General features: G+C 47.8%; 1 protein-coding gene across 1 annotated transcript in view; it reads right to left on the minus strand.

The window, feature by feature from the left end:
• LOC140397295 (probable E3 ubiquitin-protein ligase HECTD4) overlaps positions 1-22,277 on the minus strand; it is a 561,188-nt gene that overhangs the window by 74,734 nt on the left and 464,177 nt on the right. Inside the window, 3 exon segments of the mRNA XM_072486148.1 lie at positions 8,555-8,734; positions 10,869-11,074; positions 16,533-16,663. Coding sequence (XP_072342249.1) covers positions 8,555-8,734; positions 10,869-11,074; positions 16,533-16,663 — 517 coding nt within the window.

The following is a 22,277-nucleotide window of genomic DNA, read 5'->3' on the forward strand; positions in this document are numbered from 1 at the left end:
CCTGCACAAACTCAACTTGACGCGGTTGGTGGAGCAGATGGAGGAGGATTTTAAAAGATGGGATATGCTGCAACTCTCACTAGCGGGTAGGGTGCAGTCAGTAAAAATGACGGTCCTTCCGAGGTTTCTCTTTGTGTTCCAATGCCTTCCCATTTTGATCCCCAAGGCCTTTTTCAAACGAGTAAGCAGGAGCATCATGGGATTTGTGTGGGCGAATAGGACCCCGAGGGTGAAGAGGGTGTTTCTGGAGCGTAGCAGGGACAGGGGGGGGCTGGCGCTGCCGAATCTGTGCAGCTATTATTGGGCAGCCAATGTGGCGATGATCCGTAAGTGGGTAATGGAGGGAGAGGGGGCGGCGTGGGAGAGGCTAGAGATGGCGTCCTGTGTGGGCACGTGCCCGAGGGCGCTGGTGACGGCACCGCTGCTGCTCTCACTGACAAGGTACACCACGAGTCCGGTGGTGGCGGCGACGCTGAAGATCTGGGGGCAGTGGAGGCGACACGGGGCGAGGTGGGGGCCTCGGTTTGGTCCCCGATTCGGGAGAACCATCGGTTCGTCCCGGGAAGGATGGATGGGGGGTTTCGGAGCTGGCATCGGGCGGGGATTAGAAGAATGGGGGACCTGTTCATCGATGGGACGTTTGCGAGCCTGGGGGCGTTGGAGAAGTTTGGGCTACCCCCGGGAAACGCTTTCAGGTACATGCAAGTAAGGGTATTTGTGAGGCGGTAGGTGAGGGAATTCCCACTGCTTCCGGCACGTGGGATTCAGGTCAGGGTGATGGGTTGGAGAAGGCAAGGTTTCAGCGATTTATCAGAGCTGCAGGAAGAGGAGGCGGCCTCGGTGGAGGAGTTAAAGGGCAAGTGGGAGGAGGAGCTTGGGGAGGAGATAGATGAGGGTTTGTGGGCTGATGCCCTGAGTAGGGTTAATTCTTCCTCCTCTTGCGCCAGCATCAGCCTAATACAGTTCAAGGTTACTCACAGAGCGCATATGAAAGGGGCAAGGTTGAGTAGGTTCTTTGGAGTGGAGGACAGATGTGGGAGGTGCTCGGGGAGCCCGGCAAATCACGTCCATATGTTCTGGTCGTGCCCAGCACTGGATGGGTTTTGGAGGGGTTTTGCGAGGACGATGTCCAAGGTGGTGAACGCCCGGGTCAAGCCGAGCTGGGGATTGGCATTATTTGGGGTATCAGACGAGCCGGGAGTGCAGGAGGCGAAAGAGGCCGGTATTCTGGCCTTTGCGTCCCTGGTAGCCCGGCGGAGGATTATGCTACTATGGAAAGATGCGAAGGCCCCCAGTGTGGAAGCTTGGATCAATGACATGGCAGGGTTCATCAAGCTGGAGAGGATAAAGTTTGCCTTGCGAGGGTCTGTGCAGGGGTTCCTCAGGTGGGGGCAAACGTTCCTAGACTATCTCGTGGAGCATTAGGAGGAGGTCAGCAGCAGCAGCCCAGGGGCGGGGGGGGGGGGGGGGTGTTGTTTGGGTCAAGGTGGGTTTTTTCTCCCTATTTGTGCTGTTTCCTGTTAGAAGGGGGGGGTTAAGACTTCCGGTCGCGTGGGCGAGCAGGGCGTCCGCAGCAACAAGAGCTCCCCGCCGGTGGCCGCGATTCGCGGCCATTTCGGGGAAATCCCCGAGTCCTCACGCACCCAGACTATCGTCGGCCTTTGGGGCCGCCACGAGCAGCCAGCGGGGCCGGTTTAAAAACCGGCGAAGAACCCTGCACAGGTGTCGGGCGGCGGGGGGCTGAGGCGCCAGGCCCGGAGCGGCGTCGAGGTCAGAGTAGCGGGGGCGGAGCTACGAGGAGGCCGAGGCAGCAGGCCCGAGGCCAGGGCACCATGTAGGGAGGGTGCTCCACGTCGTATGGCTCCCACCTAGGAAGAAGAAAGAAGGTTGAAGCCTGGTCCCAGGTGAATGCAGAGGAAAAAGAAAGAAGATTTAAGGAAGTTTGGCAAAAGTTTTTTTTTCTCTCCCCTTTTTTTTTCAAAAAAGAAGAATGTCAGATTGATGAAGGGCAGGAGGGTGAAGGGGGAGAGAGGAGAAAAGAAAGAAGATAAAAAACAATAAGCCGCTAAAGGATTCGAAGAGCAGCGTTGAAGAAAGGAGGAAACGCGGGTTCGCCGCCGAAGGAGAAGACGAGCAAAAGTGTTGACAGGATGGCGGAAGCCGAACTGCAAGGCGGGGCCGCACTACTTACGGTGGAGAAGATGACCGATCCGATGGCGGTGGAGCTGGAAAAACATTTGGTGAGGCACATGGAGGCCTTGAGGAAAGAGATGGCGGTCGTGTTGAGGTCATGGGTGGAGGAGGCAATCGGCCTGATGAGGGTGGAGGTGGCAAAGGCATCGACCGAGGTGAGAGAGCAGGGCGAGAAGGTGAAGGAGGTGGAGGAGGCCGTGACACGACACAGCGACCAGATCACCTCAATGGGGGACGAGCTGCGGAGGGTGGTGGAGGTTAACAGAGGACTCCGAGCAAAGCTGGAAGACTTGGAAAACTGCTCAAGGTGGCACAATTTGAGAATTGTGGGCTTGCCCGAAGGCCCAAGGCCAACGCAATACTTCGCTAAGAAGTTGACGGAGCTGATGGGGGAGGGTGAGAGCCCCACCCAGTACGAGCTAGACCAAGCTCATCGGTCATTAAGGCCGAAGCCCAAAGTGAACGAGCCGCCAAGGGCAGTAATTATCTACTTCCAGAAGTTTTGCATGAAGGAGAAAGTATTAAGCTGGGTGAAGCAGGAGCGTGAGGTGCTGTGGGATGGTACTGCGGTTCGGATCTACCAGAACTTGACGGTGGAGTTGGCAAAAAGACGAGCGGCGTTTGGGCGAGTGAAGGCGGCTTTGTACACGAAGGGGGTGCGATTTGGTGTGGTGTACCCGGCGAAGTTGAGAGTAACATATAACGCCAAAGACTTTTATTTTGAGACAGCGGAGGCGGCTGACGCGTTCGTGAGGGCAGAAGGCTTGGGATAGACGTGAAGAGCGGAACTGGAAGAGAGACTGTGGACTGTGTTTGAGCGGCTGGAAAATGTTCAAATGTTACAACTTTCTTTTTACTGATTTGTATTGAAATTTACTTCTCTTTGCATTGTTACAGAGTTCAAGTTAATGGCGTTCTGTGTTGCGACGGTTAAATGTTATGTTAGTGAATTATAGGGGTTGGATTGTTGGGTTTGTTTTGGTGTTTCTTTCTCTGGGACTGGGTGGAAGGGAGCGAGGTCTTGGGCGGGGAGCCACCCGCGCTTGCTCACTGAAGTCAGTTAGTGAACGGGGGTGAGGTGAGAGGAGGGCTGCAGACGTTGGAACCTGGACAGCAGGCTTCAATGGGCATACGAGGCGAGCAAGAGGGGGTGGAGGGATGGATGTTGGGGGATGTTTTTGTAGGGGGGGGTTCTTGGGGGAAGAAGGGGTTTGATGTTAACAATGGACAGGGGCGGGTCAGGCTTATGGGGCAGGGCCCAGTGGTATGGTGATGGTGGATAAGAAAGGTGGGGGCGGGGGGGGGGGGGGGGGCGAGAGACCCCCAGTAAGGATAATCACGTGGAACGTGAGAGGGCTAGGAGGTCCGGTCAAGGGTGCTTGCACATCATAAAAGTTTGAAAGCCGATGTAGCAATGCTGCAGGAGACTCACTTGAGGGTGAAGGACCAGGTGAAACTTAAAAAGGGCTGGGTTAGCCAAGTGCTTCACTCCGGATTTGATGGAAGGGCTCGAGGGGTAGCGGTGCTGGTCAGCAAAAGGGTACGCTTCCAGGTGGAGAAGGTGGTGGCAGATCAGGGGGGTAGATATGTGATTGTGACAGGGGCACTGGAGGGGAGATTATTGGCGCTGTTAAGTGTATACAGTCCCAATTGGGACGATGTGGGATTCGCGAGGAAGGTGTTTGGGGCTATTCCCGACTTGGACACGCATGAGTTGATTGTGGGGGGGGGGGACTGGAACTTGGTGCAGGAGCCATGGTTGGGCAGATCACGGCCGCGCTCGCTGGTCCCATCAGGGGGGGCGAAGGCGCTGGCTGGGCTAATAGTGGAAATGGGAGGGGTTGACCCTTGGAGGTTCCTGCACCCAAGGGAACGGGATTATTCGTTTTTCTCAGCGGTCCATAAGGTATACTCGCGGATCAACTTTTTTGTGGTGGGGAAAGCTTTGCTGGCTGGACTCAAGGGGTCGGAATACTCTGCAATTGCAGTGTCAGATCACGCTCCACATTGGGTGGATATGGTGCTGGAGAAGGGGGCAGCGCAGAGACCGGGGTGGAAACTGGATGTGGGGCTTTTGGGGAACCAAGTGTTCTGTGAGAAAATTGAAAAGGTAATTAAGGAATAAGTAGGTTTCAATTGTACGGGTGAGGTGTCGAAGGCAGTCGTCTGGGAGGCTCTAAAGGCGGTGGTGAGAGGGGAGGTAATTTCTTTTAAGGCCAGGGTGGATAACGAGGAGAGGTTGGAGCGGCAGAGGGTAATAGATGAGATGTTGGAGGTAGATAGGAGGATGGGGACCCGGCGAAGCTGGAAAAGAAGAAGGAACTACAGGCGAGCTTCGACCGACTGTCCACCAGGAGGGCGTGCAGTTTATGAACATGGAGGTCAGCTCCGGAGGGAGGCAGCAGCAAGGGAAATTCTTCAGGTGAAGGATAGGGCAGGAAGTTGGTGGTGGCCGCAGTGCTGATTAACAAGGTTTTTGAGGAGTTTTATGAGAGGTTGTACAAGTCAGAGCCACTCGGGGGAGATGCAGGAATTTCTAGATGGGTTGAAGTACCCGAGGCTAGGGGAGGAGGACAGGGCTACATTAGAAGGAGCAATAGTGGAGCAGGAGATAAAGGATGTGACTGGGAGGATGCAGTCGGGGAAGGTGGCAGGGCCGGATGGGTTTCTGGTGGAATATTATAAAAAATTTAAGGATAGGTTGGCACCCCTGATGGTGGGGATGTTTGAGGAGGCGATAGGGAAGGGGGTGTTGCCGCAAATCTTGGGGCAGGCATCGATTTCCCTGTTACTAAAAAAAGATAAGGATCCGACGGAGTGTGGGTCGTATCGGCCCATATCACTTCTGAATGTGGACGTAAAAGTGTTGGCGAAGGTACTGGCGGGTAGGCTGGAGGAGTGCCTTCCGAAGGTGATAGGGGAGGATCAGACGGGGTTCGTGAAAGGGAGGCAGCTGTTTTTGAACATTAAGAGGGTTTTGAACGTTGTTATGGCACCGGCGGAAAGAAAGGAAACAGAGGTAGTTGTGGCATTGGACGCCGAGAAGGCGTTCGATCGGGTAGAATGGGGGTACCTGATGGCAGTGCTGGAGCGGTTTGGGATTGGACCAAGGTTTGTGAACTGGGTAAAGATATTATATAAGGAACAGAAGGCGAGTGTCCGCACAAATAATATCAGTTCTAGATATTTCCCTCTCCACCGTGGGACTAGACAGGGATGTCCTATGTCCCCCCTGCTGTTTGCACTTGCGATTGAGCCGTTGGCCATCGCATTGAGAAGTTCGGGAGCATGGAAAGGAATAGTGCGGAGGGGGGGTTAGAGCATAGGGTGTCCTTATATGCCGACGACTTGCTGCTGTATGTGTCGGAGCCGAGTGCGTCGATAGGAGGGATATTGGAGCTACTATGGGTATTTGGGTCTTTCTCGGGGTACAAGTTGAACCTGGACACGAGTGAGTACTTTGTGGTGTCTCGGCCGGGGGTGGGGGGGCTGCCATTCCGTAGAGCAGGGACTCATTTTAGGTATCTGGGGGTGCAGGTTGCCCTGGAGTGGGGGAGGCTTCGCAGGTACAACATCACTAGTTTGGTAGGGAGAGTGAAAGCCGATCTGGCAAGGTGGGATGGCCTTCCTCTGTCACTGGCGGGTCGGGTACAGGCGGTTAAAATGAATGTGCTGCCGCGATTCCTGTTTATTTTTCAATGCCTACCGATTTTCCTGCCAAAGTCTTTTTTCAGGGAGATTGAGGGAAGGATTACGTCGTTCATATGGGGAGGGAAGGTGGCCAAAGTGAGAAAGGTGCTGCTACAGAGGGGACGGCAGGCAGGGGGTTTGGGTCTCCCGAACCTGTTGTACTACTACTGGGCGGCGAACGTGGAGAAAGTGCAGAGCTGGGTCAGAGGGGTTGATTTTCAGTGGGTCAGAATGGAGGACAGTTTGTGCGGGGGTCGGGGCTGAAGGCACTTGCAACAGCGCCGCTCCCGATAACTCCGGGGAAATATTCAGGGAGTCCGGTAATAATAGCTTCATTGAAAATCTGGAGGCAGTTTCGTCAACACTTCGGGTTGGGTTTAGGGAAATGCCGATTCGGGGGAACCACAGATTTCAGCCAGGGAGGTGGGATGGAAGTTTTCGGAAATGGGAAGAGAAGGGGACTAAGACGCTAAAAGATTTGTTTCTTCGGGGTCGGTTTGAAGGATTGAGGGAGCTGGAAGCGAAGTATGGTCTAGAGCAGGGAGAAGTGTTTAGGTACATGCAGGTTCGGGATTTTGCCAGGAAGGAGATACAGAGCTTCCCAGAGGAACCGGCCTCCACATTGTTGGAGGAGGTGCTGACGACAGGGGGACTGGAGAAGGGGGCAGTGTCAGCGGTGTACGGAGCTATTCTGGAAGATGATAAGGCACCACTGGAAGGGATCAAAGCAAAGTGGGAGGAAGAGCTGGGAGAGGTTATAGAGGAGGGGGTCTGGTGTGAGATGCTCCGGAGAGTGAATGCCTCCACCTCATGTGCGAGGTTGGGGCTGATACAGCTGAAGGTGGTATATAGAGCGCACCTCACGAGGGCGAGGATGAGCCGATCTTTTGAAGGAGTAGAGGATGTGTGTGAGCGTTGGGGGGGGGGGGGGGGGGGGGGGGGGCCGCGAATCACGTTCATATGTTTTGGTTCTGTCCAAAGCTAGGGGAGCATTGGAAGGAGGTGTTTAGGGTAATTTCCAAGGTGGTGCGTGTGAAACTGGACCCGGGTCCCCAGGAGGCCACATTCGGGGTGTCGGACCAGCCAGGGTTGGAAACGGGAGCAGAGGCAGATATCATAGCCTTCGCCTCGTTGATTGCCCGAAGGTGGATCCTGCTGGGATGGAGAGTAGCCTCTCCACCCAGTGCCCTGGCGTGGCGGGGGGACCTGTTGGAATACTTGACCCTTGAGAAGGTTAAGTTCGAACTGAGGGGAAGCTCGGAGGGGTTCTACAAGTCATGGGCACCATTTATTATGCACTTTCAAGAACTGGATAACATCGAACATTAGTTGGGGGGGCTGTGTAGATTAAGGGTGACTACGGGTAATCCCTGATTCCTTTTTGTCATTTGTTTATGTAAACATGCGGACTGATGTTTGGGGGGTTGGTGGGCGGATGGGATCGTTGTTATTATGGGGATTGACATATCTTGCTGATTATTGTTGATGGGTGTAAATGTGGGAGAAAATGTGAAAAAGGAGAATAAAAAGATTTAAAAAAAAAGTGGGGTTACTGTACATGGGGAAATCTAATGTATAATTTCTACTTGTTGTGTTCTTGTTGCTTTCTTTTTGTTGTGGGGGGGGGGGGTTTGTTGAAAAACTTGAATAGAAATATTTAAAAAAGAAAAAAAACAATGCAAGGCCACATTCCAAGTTGGAATTGAGAAACCAATAAATCACCCTCAGGAGGGTGTGCAGAAAGAGACATTTCCTCTAATCCAGAGACCCATCAAAACTTGTAACTGTCTCATGAAGAGACATTACAAATGCAAAGTTTGAAATAGTGGTTGCCAGAAACAGACCCAACCAAAACCTCTTGGGAATACACAATGGATGAAGGAGTTAAGACGGGAAAATGGAGTGAGGATTTTATTAGATCAGACATTGGATGGCGGAGCACTCTCGATGGGCCGAGTGGTCTACTTCTGTTTCTACATCTTATTTCAAGGCAAGGCTGCCAGCCATGAGGGAGAGATTGGAAGTGATACAGGCAGTGTTGAGAAAGTCTTCACCAGGGGAAACAAGCTGACGGGTGCTCTCTCTCCCTCTCTGTCTTTGGGAATAAGTGTTACCCGGCTGGAGAAGCCAATTCTACCAGCAGCCTACCAGTGAACAGAGGTCTCATAATTTGCAACATGTTCTACATCTGACTGCATCCAAGAAACTAGCTAACCTGAATCGGCTGCACCGTTTAAAATCTATGCTGTAAAGGCAATCAAAGGACACTATCTGTATATTATTTTGCCTTTATTCTACTGGACTTTAACTCCCTGTATTTCTGATACATGTTTGTATGGGCCCTAATGACTGTATCATGAGGGCCAAATGCTTGATGTTTTGTTTTTATTGTTTTTCTTACATTTGGGAATTAATAAATCAGTTTTTTTTTTAAACTCCAAGAATACCGTGTTTGATTGATCTGTATTGCCCACAGATTCAATATGTTCCGATTTGGGAAGGGCATAGCCCCGTGAAAAGAAACTTAAACATTTGTTGTGACCAACTGAGGGGAAGGAGAAACTGTTCATCCCTTCTAACCTGGTCATAAGGTAAAAAAAAAAATACATTCATGAATAAAATACGTACAAGGAAGACACTGTCCAAATCCATTACTGCCAACTTGACTTACCGAACAGTTCAACAATCTGCAGGAGAACTGTTGCAGGAATGGCATCAAGTTCATCCTCGGATTTCCCGTCACTTTCTCCCAGCTTCCATGTTAGCAACTGCTCAGCAAATGCCATTGCCAAAGGAAATTCTAGAGGCAATGAGTTTAACACCAGCACCGCACCAGGTGGCGGGGAAACACCTGGGGAGAGGAATTTTAAAAAAGTGATAATTAGCCAAAGAAAACCATGCGGAAAGAACAAAACTAAACAACCACTAGAGAACAGAGCTACACAGAAAAAGAGAAAAAAGGTCTAAAGCAATCTTATTTCTCTTGATACCATGAGTGATCTAATGCAAAGCCAAATGAAAAGACGACACTGCCACATGGCTTATCATTAAGCCATACAGACCAGATATTCTTGTATTCTTGGTTTGATTCCCAAACTAAGTGAAGCTCATCATAATTTGGTTTAGGATGCAGGGAACAAAACTTGAGAGCTCCTGTTTCTCTCAGTCTGAAGCAGTGCTGTCAGCAACAGTGGAAGTTTCTGCAACTCAACACTTCCCAGGAGAAAAATGTACTTAAAAAAATACCAATTGAGGAACACCGCTCTTTTAAGATCAAATTTCAGTGACCTGGATTCTGTATCAATGATGCCATATTGTCAGCGAACTTGTGAAAATCCAGAAGATGCTCTGTGATTCCGTGCTTCTCCAGAGAGTGCACTTTTGAGGCCCTCCTAGAATGCATTCAATTTGAAATTTATGAACTGAGGACAACTTATCTTATGCTCTTCGCCTCTCTGTAAAAATCCTTGAAAAGATTACACTTTGTCGAATGGGGTACATAAGAACATAAGAACTAGGAACAGGTAGGCCAGCTGGCCCCTTGAGCCTGCTCCGCCATTTAATGAGATCACGGCTGATCTTTGTGACTCAGCTCCACTCTCTGGCCCGTACACCATATCCCCGAATCCCTTTATTCTTTAGAAAGGCATCTATCTTTTTCTTAAAAATGTTTAAAGAAGGAGCCTCAACTGCTTCACTGGGCAAGGAATTCCAGAGATTCACAACCCTTTGGGTGAAGAGGTTCCCCCTACACTCCATCCTAAATCTACCTCCCATTATTTTGAGGCTATGCCCCCTAGTTCTGCTTTCCCCGACCAGGGGAAACAACCTGCCCGCATCTATCCTATCTATTCCCTTCATAATTTTATATGTCTCAATAAGCTCTCCCCGCATCCTTCTTAACTCCAATATGTACAGTCCCAGTCTACTCAACCTCTCGTCATAATCTAATCCCCTCAACTCTGGGATCAACCTAGTGAATCTCCTCTGCACTCCCTCCAGTGCCAATATGTCCTTTCTCAGGTAAGGAGACCGAAACTGAACACAATACTCCAGATGCGGCCTCACCAACACCCTATACAATTGCAGCATAACCTCCCTAGTCTTGAACTCCATCCCTCTAGCAAATGAAAGACAAATCTTGATTAGCCTTCTTAATCACCTGTTGCACCTGCACACCAACTTTTTGCGACTCGTGCACCAGCACACCCAGGTCCCTCTGCACAGCAGCATGTTTTAACATCTTACCGTTTAAACAATAATCCATTCTGCTGTTATCCCTCCCAAAATGGATAGCCTCACACTTGGCAACATTGAATTCCATCTGCCAGACCCTAGCCCATTCGCCTAACCTATCCAAATCCTTCTGCAGACTTCCGGTATCCTCTGCACTTTTTGCTTTACCACTCATCTTAGTGTCGTCTGCACACTTTGACACATTGCACTTGGTCCCCAACTCCAAATCGTCTGTGTAAATTGTGAACAACTGCGGGCCCAACACTGATCCTTGAGGGACCCCACTAGTTACAGGTTGCCAACCAGAGAAACACCCATTTACAACTGGATTTTTAATGTTAAACAACACACTGAACTCAAACAAGCAATATTAGGTTTGTTGAATGTTACAATTTTCTATTGTGATCAGAGATTTCATATTTAAAAAAAATATCTATTTTTAAAGTTTAGATATTTTATCTTCTCTGAATCACACATCTATGTCCCAATCATTTGTTTCATTATATCCAAAAATTTAAAGTTAAAAGTGAAGGGGTTCAGCCACTTTTCCTTCCTGGTTTGCTGCTTGTGAGAATACTTCAATGTGATTGGTTGCTTACCCTGCAGCTATCTCAGAGGAGGAAGCTAACCGCACTATCCATTCCATTATGTATATGTTTTTTAAAAACTTAAATGTTTCATTCTAACATTCAATTAGTTGAGATGTATTGGAAATCATGTTTGCAAGGCTATTCCAATCTTAGACATACCTAGCTTGACATGCAGCTTGTCAGTAGGGATGACAACAGAAGGATACTGGTTTGTGGTGGGAGGTGGAGTCAACCCAGTATTGGCTGGTGATGCATCTTTTGGGTAACAGACAGTTTCTGTAAGGTTTAGTTGTCCATTTCTCCGCACTTTGTGACCCAGTCCATATACCAGCACTCTAACCCAAGGAGCCTTATACAGAGAGGAACTAGGCAATAAAAACAAATGAAAGGATTAGAATAGCTTACAACTGTAAATTTTAGGAACACTCACCAAATATTCTAAGCAGTACAGCCTTCAGACTCCAAATTGGTGGAAAGGTAATACACAATGAACGGCAGGGCGCTAGGAAGCACAGAGGACCAGAGGGACCTTGGGTGCATGTCCAAAGATCCCTGAAGGCAGCAAGACAGGTTGACAAGGTGGTTAAGGCAGCATATGGGACAGTTGCCTTTATTAGCCGAGGCATAGAATATAAGAGCAGGGAGGTTCCATACAGAATGCTTGTTAGGCCACAGTTAGAGTACTGTGTGCAGTTCGGGTTGCTACACTACAGGAAGGATGTGATTGCACTAGAAAGGGTGCAGAGAGTCACCAGGATGTTACCTGGTCTGGAGCGTTTCAGCTATGAAGAGAAGGTGGTTAGGCTGGGATTGTTTTTCTTGGAGCAGAGAAGGCTGAGGGGAGACCTGTTTGAGGTGCAAAAAATTATGAGGGATGTAGATAGGAAGAAACCTTACCCCTTAGAAGGGTCAAAAACTAGGGGCATAGATGTCAGGTCGTGAAGGAAATTTAGACGCGATTTGAGGAAATTCTTTTTCACCCAGAGGGTGGTGGGAATCTGGAACGCACTGCCTGAAAGCGCGGTAGAGGCGTAAACCATCATAACATTTAAGAAGCATTTAGATCAGCACTTGAAACGCCATCGCATACAAGCCTACGGATCAAGTGCTGGAACTGGGATGCAGACACGATGGGCCCCAAGGGTCTCTTTCTGTGCTGTAGAGCTCTATGACTTTATCTAAATTTCCATGGTCAGTAAACCTTCAATGAAGTTGAGATGCATGTTCACCAATAGAATAATGCTCCAGCTCTTACTTTCAGCAGTGAACACCAGTTGGTGTGTTAAATATGGTGAATTTCCCATTCCTTTAAAGCTATTCCTTGTAGCCAAGTTTAGAGATCTCTAACCACTTATCAATAAACAACTAGAAATGGTCTGTTGCAATTACTGGATAATCACAGGCTTGCCTGGATCAGTTGCCATGTTTTTTACATAAAAAGCGAGATCAAATATTTCACAACTTACAAGCAATTCAACCACATTTTTTTTTGCTTTGCAACAGAAAATGTTGACAGAGAACAAAGATCATTACATCATAGAACAGGCCCTTCGGCCTACCAAGTCTGCGCCGATCCAGATTCCTTATTTAGACCTACTACTTATTGCCCAAATGATCTGTATCCCTCCATTCCCTACCCATTCATGCGTCTATCAAGAGACATATTAAACATTGCTATCGTGCCGCTTTCACCCCATCCTCTGGCAGCGCATTCCAGGCACCCAACATCCTGGGTGTGAAAAACGTTCCCCGCACATTTCCCCAAAACTTTCCCCATCTCACCTTGAACCTGTCATCCCTTGTGATCGGGTCTTCCACCCGGGGAAATAGCTTGTGACTATTCACCCTGTCTATACCTCTCGTAATTTTGTAGACCTCAATCAGGTCTCCGCTCAGCCTCTGTCTTTCCAACAAAAACAATCCAAGTTTATTCAACCTCTCCTCATAGCTAGCACCCTCCAGACCAGGCAACATCCTGGTGAATTTTCTTTGCACTCTCTCCAAAGCATCCACGTCCTTCTGGTGGTGGCCAGAACTGCACGCAATATTCCAAGTGTGGCCTAACTAAAGTTTTATGCAACACTTACACAACCCACCAACTCTTGCACTCAGTGCCCCGGTCAATGAAGGCAAGCATGGGCAGCACGGTAGCACAGTAGCTTCACAGCGCCAGTGACCCAGGTTCGATTCCCGGCTTGGGTCACTGTCTGTGCGGAGTCTGCACGTTCTCCCCGTGTCTGCGTGGGTTTCCTCCCACGGTCCAAAGAACATAAGAACTAGGAGCAGGAGTAGGCCATCTGGCCCCTCGAGCTTGCTCCACCATTCAATGCGATCATGGCTGATCTTTTGTGGACTCAGCTCCTCTTTCCCTCCCGAACACCATAACCCTTAATCCCTTTATTCTTCAAAAAACTATCGACCTTTATCTTAAAAACATTTAATGAAGGAGCCTCTACTGCTTCACTGGGCAAGGAATTCCATAGATTCACAACCATTTGGGCGAAGAAGTTCCTCCTAAACTCAGTCCTAAATCTACTTCCCCTTATTTTGAGGCTATGCCCCCTAGTTCTGCTTTCACCCGCCAGTGGAAACAACCTGCCCGCATCTATCCTATCTATTCCCTTCATAATTTTATATGTTTCTATAAGATCCCCCCGCATCCTTCTAAATTCCAACGAGAACAGTCCCAGTCTACTCAACCTCTCCTCGTAATCCAACCCCTTCAGCTCTGGGATTAACCTAGTGAATCTCCTCTGCACACCCTCCAGTGCCAGTACGTCCTTTCTCAAGTAAGGAGACCAAAACTGAACACAATACTCCAGGTGTGGCCTCACTAACACCTTATACAATTGCAGCATAACCTCCCTAGTCTTAAACTCCATCCCTCTAGCAATGAAGGACAACATTCCATTTGCCTTCTTAATCACCTGTTGCACCTGTAAACCAACTTTTTGTGACTTATGCACTAGCACACCCAGGTCTCTCTGCACAGCAGCATGTTTTAATATTTTATCATTTAAATAATAATCCATTTTGCTGTTATTCCTACCAAAATGGATAACCTCACATTTGTCAACATTGTATTCCATCTGCCAGACCCTAGCCCATTCACTTTGCCTATCCAAATCCCTCAGCAGACTTCCAGTATCCTCTGCATGTTTTCCTTTACCACTCATCTTAGTGTCGTCTGCAAACTTGGACACATTGCCCTTGGTCCCCAACTCCAAATTATCTATGTAAATTGTGAACAATTGTGGGCTCCACACTGATCCCTGAGGGACACCACTAGCTACTGATTGCCAAACAGAGAAACACCCATTAATCACCACTCTTTGCTTTCTATTAATTAACCAATCCTCTATCCATGCTACTACTTTCCCCTTAATGCCATGCATCTTTATCTTATGCAGCAACCTTTTGTGTGGCACCTTGTCAAAGGCTTTCTGGAAATCCAAATATACCACATCCATTGACTCCCCATTATCTACCGCACTAGTAATGTCCTCAAAAAATTCCACTAAATTAGTTAGATGTGCAGGTTAGGTGGTGGATTGGCCATGATAAATTGCCCTTAAGTGTCCAAAAAGGTTAGGTGGGGTTACTGGGATAGGGTGGGGGCATGGGCTGACGTACGGTGCTCTTTCCAAGGTGCAGACTTGATGGGCCGAATACCCTCCTTCTGCACTGTAAATTCTATGATTCTATGCTGTACGCACTCTTGACCACCGTATCCACTTGCATTGCCACTTTTATGGAATCATGGACCTGAACACCCAGATCCCTCGATGTCATTGTGCCCAAGGGTTCTGCCGTTTACTGTATAATTCACTCCCGAATTTAATCTTCCAAAATGCATCACCTCTTATTTGTCCAGATTGAACTCCATCTGCCATTTCTCTGCCCGACTCTCCAATCTATCTATATTCTACTGTATTCTCCGACATCCCCTTCACTATCTGCAATTCCACCTATCTTAGTGTCATCTACAAATTTGCTAATCGGACCATCTACATTTTCCTCCAGATCATTTATATATATTACAAACAACAGTGGTCGCAGCACTGATCCCTGTGTAACACCACTAGTTACATATCTCCATTCTGAAAAACTCCTTTCCACTGTTATTCTCCTGTTGCCAAGCTAGTTCTTTATCCATCTAGCTAGCACACCTTGAATCCCATGTGACTGTCAAACACCTTACTAAAGTCCATGTAGACGACATCCACAGCCTTTCCCGCATCAACAGTTTTGTCACTTCCTCAAAACACTCTCTCGAGTTGGTAGGCCATGACCTTCCATGCACAAAACCAGGTTGCCTATCACTGACAAGTCCATTCGCTTCCAAATGTGAATAAATCCTGTCCCTCAATATCTTCTCCAACAGGTTCCCATACTGACGTCAGACTCGCCGACCTATAATTACCCGAATTATCCCGGCTTCCCTTCTTAAATAAACGGACAATATTGACTATTCTCCAGTCGTCTGGAACCTCGCCTGCGGTGAATGATGATGCAAAGATATTTGTCAAGACCCCAGCAATTTCCTCTCGTCTCCTGCAGCAACCTGGGATATCTCCCATCCGGCCCAGGGGACTTGTTGACCTGAATGCATTTTAAGATATCCAACACTTCCTCCTTCATTATGCTGACCTCTCCAAGAGTATTCACACACCCACCCCTAACCTCAACATCCGTCATGTCCCTCTCCTTGGTGAATAATCATTGAGGATCTCACCCACTTCCTGTGACTCCACACATAACTTCCCACTTTTGTCCTCGAGTGGGCCTACTCTTTCCCTAGCTACCCTCTTACTCTTTACATATGTAGAAAAGGCCGTGGGATTTTCCTTGATCCTGCTTGCCAATGACATTTCATGGCCTCTTTTAGCCTTCCTAATTCCCCATTTGAGTTTGTTCCTACTTTCCCTATATTCTTCAAAAGTTTCATCTGTTTTTAGTTGCCTGCACCTTATGTATGCTTCCTTTTTATTTTTGACTGGTCTCTCAATTTCCCGTGTTATCCATGGTTACCCAATCCTGCCATTTCTGTCCTTCAATTTCACTGGGACTTGCTTGTCCTGCACTCTAATCAACTGGTCTTTAAAATACTCCCACATATCAAATTGGATTTACCCTCAGCCAGCTGCTCCCAACCCACATTCTACAGCTCTTGCCAAATTCTGTTGTAGTTAGCATTCCCCCAATTTAGCACCCTCATTTGAGGACTACTCTTATCCATGAGTATTCAAAATCTTACAGAATCATGATCACTATTCCCTAAATGTTCCCCTACTGAAACTTTGGTCACCTGGCCAGACTCATCCCCCAGTACTAGGCCAAATAAGGCCCCATCCCTGGTTAGACTATCAACATACTGTTTCAAAAAATCTTCTTGACACACAATAATCAAAATGATGGTGATACGAAGCAACAATTAGAGTGATCTAATAAAACAAAATAAAGTTCAAATTAAGACCACAGATTCATGAAAGTCTCTCCAAAAATGATGAGTGTATTATACCCTGTAATACAAACATGTTCTTCAATTTCTGGAATTGCAATCCAGTTCTAATTCAGGTGACAACCATTTAAACTATATCATCAAATCTTTACTCAAGTATAAACAGTTATTTACCTTCTGCTAGAGAATGACTATAATGTTTCAGATATTCCAAATAAGTTGCACTTACTTATGCGGTGTAACTTCCTAGATAATTAAATTACAACAAATGAAGCTGTAGGATTGAGGGCTCAAACATCCAAGTTTGAACATTGAAACTGCCTCCAAATGGTCATTTAATTTGGTGTTTTAGTTATACTTACTCTTTCCGAAATCCTGCAGGACTTTCCTTGCAAGACACCATGACAAAGGCAGCCCCTGGAAAATGTACATCCATGCTCACTTTTGACTCTGTCACTGGGAACTCTTCAGATGGAAACTGTTCTGGTGAATGCTACAATGCAACAGCATAAATGTCAGTTTGATCAGTCACCAAAAAGGCAGTGTTGTCACTGGGATAGATTATTTTTTAAAAAATCTCATTAATCCACAAATCACAGCAACACAAATGACAAAACAAACATATTAATTCTAAAATACAGCAGTAACCCAGACACAAATATTACAGAATTTACTCATTTTACATACATACAAAAGTGTTATTTACTGAAAATACACTACTAATAATCTTTATTATTGTCACAAATAGGCTTACATTAACACTGCAATGAGGTTACTGTGAAAATCCCCTAGTCGCCACACTCCAGCGCCTGTTCGGGTACAAAAAGGGAGAATTCAGAATGCCCAATTCACCAAACAAGCACGTCTTTTGGGACTTGTGGGAGGAAACCGGAATGCCCGGAGGAAATCCACGCAGACACGAGGAGAACGTGCAGACTCCATAAGACAATGACCCAAGCAGAAATCGAACCCGGGACTCAGGAACTGTGAAGCAACAGTGCTAACTACTGTGCTATCGTGCCGCCTACTGTGAAAGGGAATTCCAGTGTCACAATAAGCAGAATGAATAGGTCTATGTGCTCAGCCCCAATGATGCTCAACAAAAAATTAAGGAACAGAGCCTCATCTTTCGATTCGGCACCTTAAATCGCATTCAGTGAGTTCAACAATTCAACACGTGCATGAATGCCAAACTCACCTGTGGGATTGAGGGTTTAAGTTTACAGTTTGAAAAGTTCAAATCTCCTCTGCATGTTAATTTTATACAGTGTATTTCATTTATGTTGATGCTCTGAAGTTCAGCTGGATTTTCCTTGCATGATACCATTACAAAGGCAGCCCCTGGGAAATAGGCATCCACTTTTTCAGATAGTAGTGCTATTACTGATTCTACTGTTGCTGTTTTAAGCTTCCGAAACCCATATTTTGTTTCTTTACATTTCATATTACCACCCACTTTGCTTTACACCATCTTCCCTTTCATCATTTTATAATTTCTGCTTTCCACCCTATCACCCTCACCTGATGAAGGAGCTGCGCTCTGAAAGCTAATGATTCAAAACAAACCTTTTGGATTTCAACCTGGTGTTGTAAGACTTCTTCCTACACCCTATCAAAGACCTACCCCCCTGCTTTCCACCCTTTCAAAGACCTACCCTTATGTTCTTTACTGCCCTCCTCCACTTTTCCTGCCACTGTACTTGCATAAACATGTTACATTTAAATATTTTTCCAGTTCATGATAGGTCACTCACCTGAAGCAAGGGGCTGGTTTAGCACAGGGATAAATAGCTGGCTTTTAAAGCAGACCGAGGCAGGCCAGCAGCGCGGATTCAATTCCTGTACCAGCCTCCCTGAACAGGCGCCGGAATGTGGCGACTAGAGGCTTTTCACAGTAACTTCATTTGAAGCCTACTTGTGACAATAAGCGATTTTCATTTTCACATCAGATACTCATTATAATAAGAATGCTAGCATTCTGAAACGAAAGTAATACTTGAACCAGGTTGGTAGAGTGGAGATGAGCAATATTTGGTTTATATTTTGCACTATGTTTATGCCTGATTTTTAAAATTGCTCCTGATTTTAAACAAGGAAACTTTGTAAACTGGTTGAAGCACGCTGGATCTCCAAGTGCTTGCCCAGAACTTGAAGGTCACAAGATCAGTTCCCTGACCTCAGCTGTGACCATCACAGGATGGGAGGAAGGGATCTTAAGAGTATAAATTTTTCTTTAAGGGTATGGAGAAAGAAAAACAAGGAACAGTCAGCAACCATATAGATTTCCCGACACCTTGTATGGCTGGGTACATGGCACCATGAAGTCTTTGGAAGCAATTGCACATTTCCCCATCCTGCAGCAACCAGCATAGTGAGTTCACAACACTAACTGATTTCATCACATCAGGTCAAACATGGACAAGGAAAAACACTCAAAACGTCCTCGATCCCCAACAGGGGGACATGGAGGTGGTTTCTCCTGGGTTTGTAGCCCCTCAGTGGACAACTGAGATGTTGGTTAGCTTCCAGACTGACGAATTTAGGAAACAGCGACAGGCTCCGAGGATCTGGAGAAGGCAGTAGAGGGGGCTTTGGGTGACCATGGACAAGATGGACCGGTAGATAGGTACATGGGGTGACTATACAGAAGGCTGAGATGGGCTGTCTAGCCACAGTGATCAGATTGCCTCTTTGGAGGCAGAGGGCGGTGTTGGCGGAGGGCACAAAGGTCAAGTTTGACGATCTGGAGAACCCCTCTAGATGGCCAAACGCAAGGATCGTCAGGCTGCCGAAGAGCCTGGAGTCTCCACCTTCACAGACTACATGTCCAAGATGTTTGGAAACTGGGGGGGGGGGGGGTCTTTTGACCCCTCCTGAGGTTTAAAAAAAATTTAGAGTACCCAATTATTTTTTTCAATTAAGGGGCAATTTAGCGTGGCCAATCCACATAACCTGCACATCTTGGGGTTGTGAGGGTGAAACCCATGCCAACACGGGGAGAATGTGCCAACTCCACACGGTCAGTGACCCAGGGCCGAGTTTCGAACCCGGGTCCTCAGCGCCGCAGTCTCAGTGCTAACCACTGTGCCACGTGCCACCCTCGACCCCTCCAGAGTTGGATAATGCCCATAGATCGCTGAGGAAGGAGCCCAGATGGGGCAAGCCACCTTGGGCAATCAAAGTCAGATTACATTGATGCCTGGATAAGGAACGGATCCCGAGGTAGGCGAAGGACCATCAAGACTGTAGCTGGGAGGGCCATCCCATCAGAATATAGTAAGATGTTGGGGCTGAGCTGGCAACAAGGCGTGTGCGTTTAATAAAGCCAAGGCCGTGCTGTACAGAGTAATTTGCGGTTTGGTGCACCCAGCTATGAAAGGCCAGTTGTCTATTTGCTCACCAGCTGAGGCAGCAGGCTGCTTCCCGGGAGGTGTTGCAGGTCAGGGAATCGGTCGGGTGGTGGGCTATTTCTGCCCCAGAGAAGGTTATGAGGTATTTCAGGCCTTCTACTGTGGGTTGTATGAGTCAGAGCCTCCAGTGGGGGGGCTCATCAATGAGACAATCTTTGAATGGATTGATGTCCCTGGCGGTGGAGCAAGATAGCAGCTTCAGCTTCAGGGAATTAGTTACACCAAAGATTGGAGATAGGTGGGTAACTGTAAGAGGGACTGGGAAAAAGCAGTCAGTGCAGGGATCCCCTGCGGTCGTTCCCCTGAAAAACAAGTATACCGCTTTGGATACTTGTGGGGGGGACGACTTACCAGGGGTAAGCCATGGGGTACGGGCCTCTGGCACGGAGTCTGTCCCTGTTGCTCAGAAGGGAAGGGGGGAGAGGAGCAGAGCATCAGTAATTGGGGACTCTATAGTCAGGGGCACAGATAGGAGATTTTGTGGGAGCGTGAGAGACTCACGTTTGGTATGTTGCCTCCCAGGTGCAAGGGTACGTGATGTCTCGGATCGTGTTTTCCGGGTCCTTAGGGGGGAGGGGGAGCAGCCCCAAGTCGTGGTCCACATTGGCACTAACGACATAGGTAGGAAAGGGGACAAGGATGTCAGGCAGGCTTTCAGGGAGCTAGGATGGAAGCTCAGAACTAGAACAAACAGAGTTGTTATCTCTGGGTTGTTGCCCATGCCACGTGATAGTGAGATGAGGAATAGGGAGAGAGAGCATTTAAACACGTGGCTACAGGGATGGTGCAGGCGGGAGGGATTCAAATTTCTGGATAACTGGGGCTCTTTCTGGGGAAGGTGGGACCTCTACAGACAGGATGGTCTACATCTGAACCTGAGGGGCACAAATATCCTGGGGGGGGGGGGAGATTTGTTAGTGCTCTTTGGGGGGGTTTAAACTAATGCAGCAGGGGCATGGGAACCTGGATTGTAGTTTTAGGGTAAGGGAGAATGAGAGTATAGAGGTCAGGAGCACAGATTTGACGTCGCAGGAGGGGGCCAGTGTTCAGGTAGGTGGTTTGAAGTGTGTCTACTTCAATGCCAGGAGTATACGAAACAAGGTAGGGGAACTGGCAGCATGGGTTGGTACCTGGGACTTCGATGTTGTGGCCATTTCGGAGACATGGATAGAGCAGGGACAGGAATGGATGTTGCAGGTTCCGGGGTTTAGGTGTTTTAGTAAGCTCAGAGAAGGAGGCAAAAGAGGGGGAGGTGTGGCGCTGCTAGTCAAGAGCAGTATTACGGTGGCGGAGAGGATGCTAGATGGGGACTCTTCTTCCGAGGTAGTATGGGCTGAAGTTAGAAACAGGAAAGGAGAGGTCACCCTGTTGGGAGTTTTTTTATAGGCCTCCTAATAGTTCTAGGGATGTAGAGGAAAGGATGGCGAAGATGGTTCTGGATATGAGCGAAAGTAACAGGGTAGTTATTATGGGAGACTTTAACTTTCCAAATATTGACTGGAAAAGATATAGTTCGAGTACAATAGATGGGTCGTTTTTTGTACAGTGTGCGCAGGAGGGTTTCCTGAAACAATATGTTGACAGGCCAACAAGAGGCGAGGCCACGTTGGATTTGGTTTTGGGTAATGAACCAGGCCAGGTGTTGGATTTGGAGGTAGGAGAGCACTTTGGGGACAGTGACCACAATTCGGTGACGTTTACGTTAATGATGGAAAGGGATAAGTATACACCGCAGGGCAAGAGTTATAGCTGGGGGAAGGGCAATTATGATGCCATTAGACGTGACTTGGGGGGGATAAGGTGGAGAAGTAGGCTGCAAGTGTTGGGCACACTGGATAAGTGGGGCTTGTTCAAGGATCAGCTACTGCATGTTCTTGATAAGTATGTACCGGTCAGACAGGGAGGAAGGCGTCGAGCGAGGGAACCGTGGTTTACCAAGGAAGTGGAATCTCTTGTTAAGAGGAAGAAGGAGGCCTATGTGAAGATGAAGTGTGAAGTTTCGGTTGGGGCGATGGATAGTTACAAGGTAGCGAGGAAGGATCTAAAGAGAGAGCTAAGACGAGCAAGGAGGGGACATGAGAAATATTTGGCAGGAAGGATCAAGGAAAACCCAAAAGCTTTCTATAGGTATGTCAGGAATAAGCGAATGACTAGGGAAAGAGTAGGACCAGTCAAGGACAGGGATGGGAAATTGTGTGTGGAGTCTGAAGAGATAGGCGAGATACTAAATGAATATTTTTCATCAGTATTCACTCAGGAAAAAGATAATGTTGTGGAGGAGAATGCTGAGCCCCAGGCTAATAGAATAGATGGCATTGAGGTACGTAGGGAAGAGGTGTTGGCAATTCTGGACAGGCTGAAAATAGATAAGTCCCCGGGACCTGATGGGATTTATCCTAGGATTCTCTGGGAGGCCAGGGAAGAGATTGCTGGACCTTTGGCTTTGATTTTTATGTCATCATTGGCTACAGGAATAGTGCCAGAGGACTGGAGGACAGCAAATGTGGTCCCTTTGTTCAAAAAGGGGAGCAGAGACAACCCCTGCAACTATAGACCGGTGAGCCTCACGTCTGTATTGGGTAAAGTCTTGGAGGGGATTATAAGAGACAAGATTTATAATCATCTAGATAGGAATAATATGATCAGGGATAGTCAGCATGGCTTTGTGAAGGGTAGGTCATGCCTCACAAACCTTCT

The sequence above is a fragment of the Scyliorhinus torazame genome, chromosome 1 (genome assembly GCF_047496885.1).
Source record: "Scyliorhinus torazame isolate Kashiwa2021f chromosome 1, sScyTor2.1, whole genome shotgun sequence".
Lineage (NCBI taxonomy): Eukaryota > Metazoa > Chordata > Chondrichthyes > Carcharhiniformes > Scyliorhinidae > Scyliorhinus > Scyliorhinus torazame.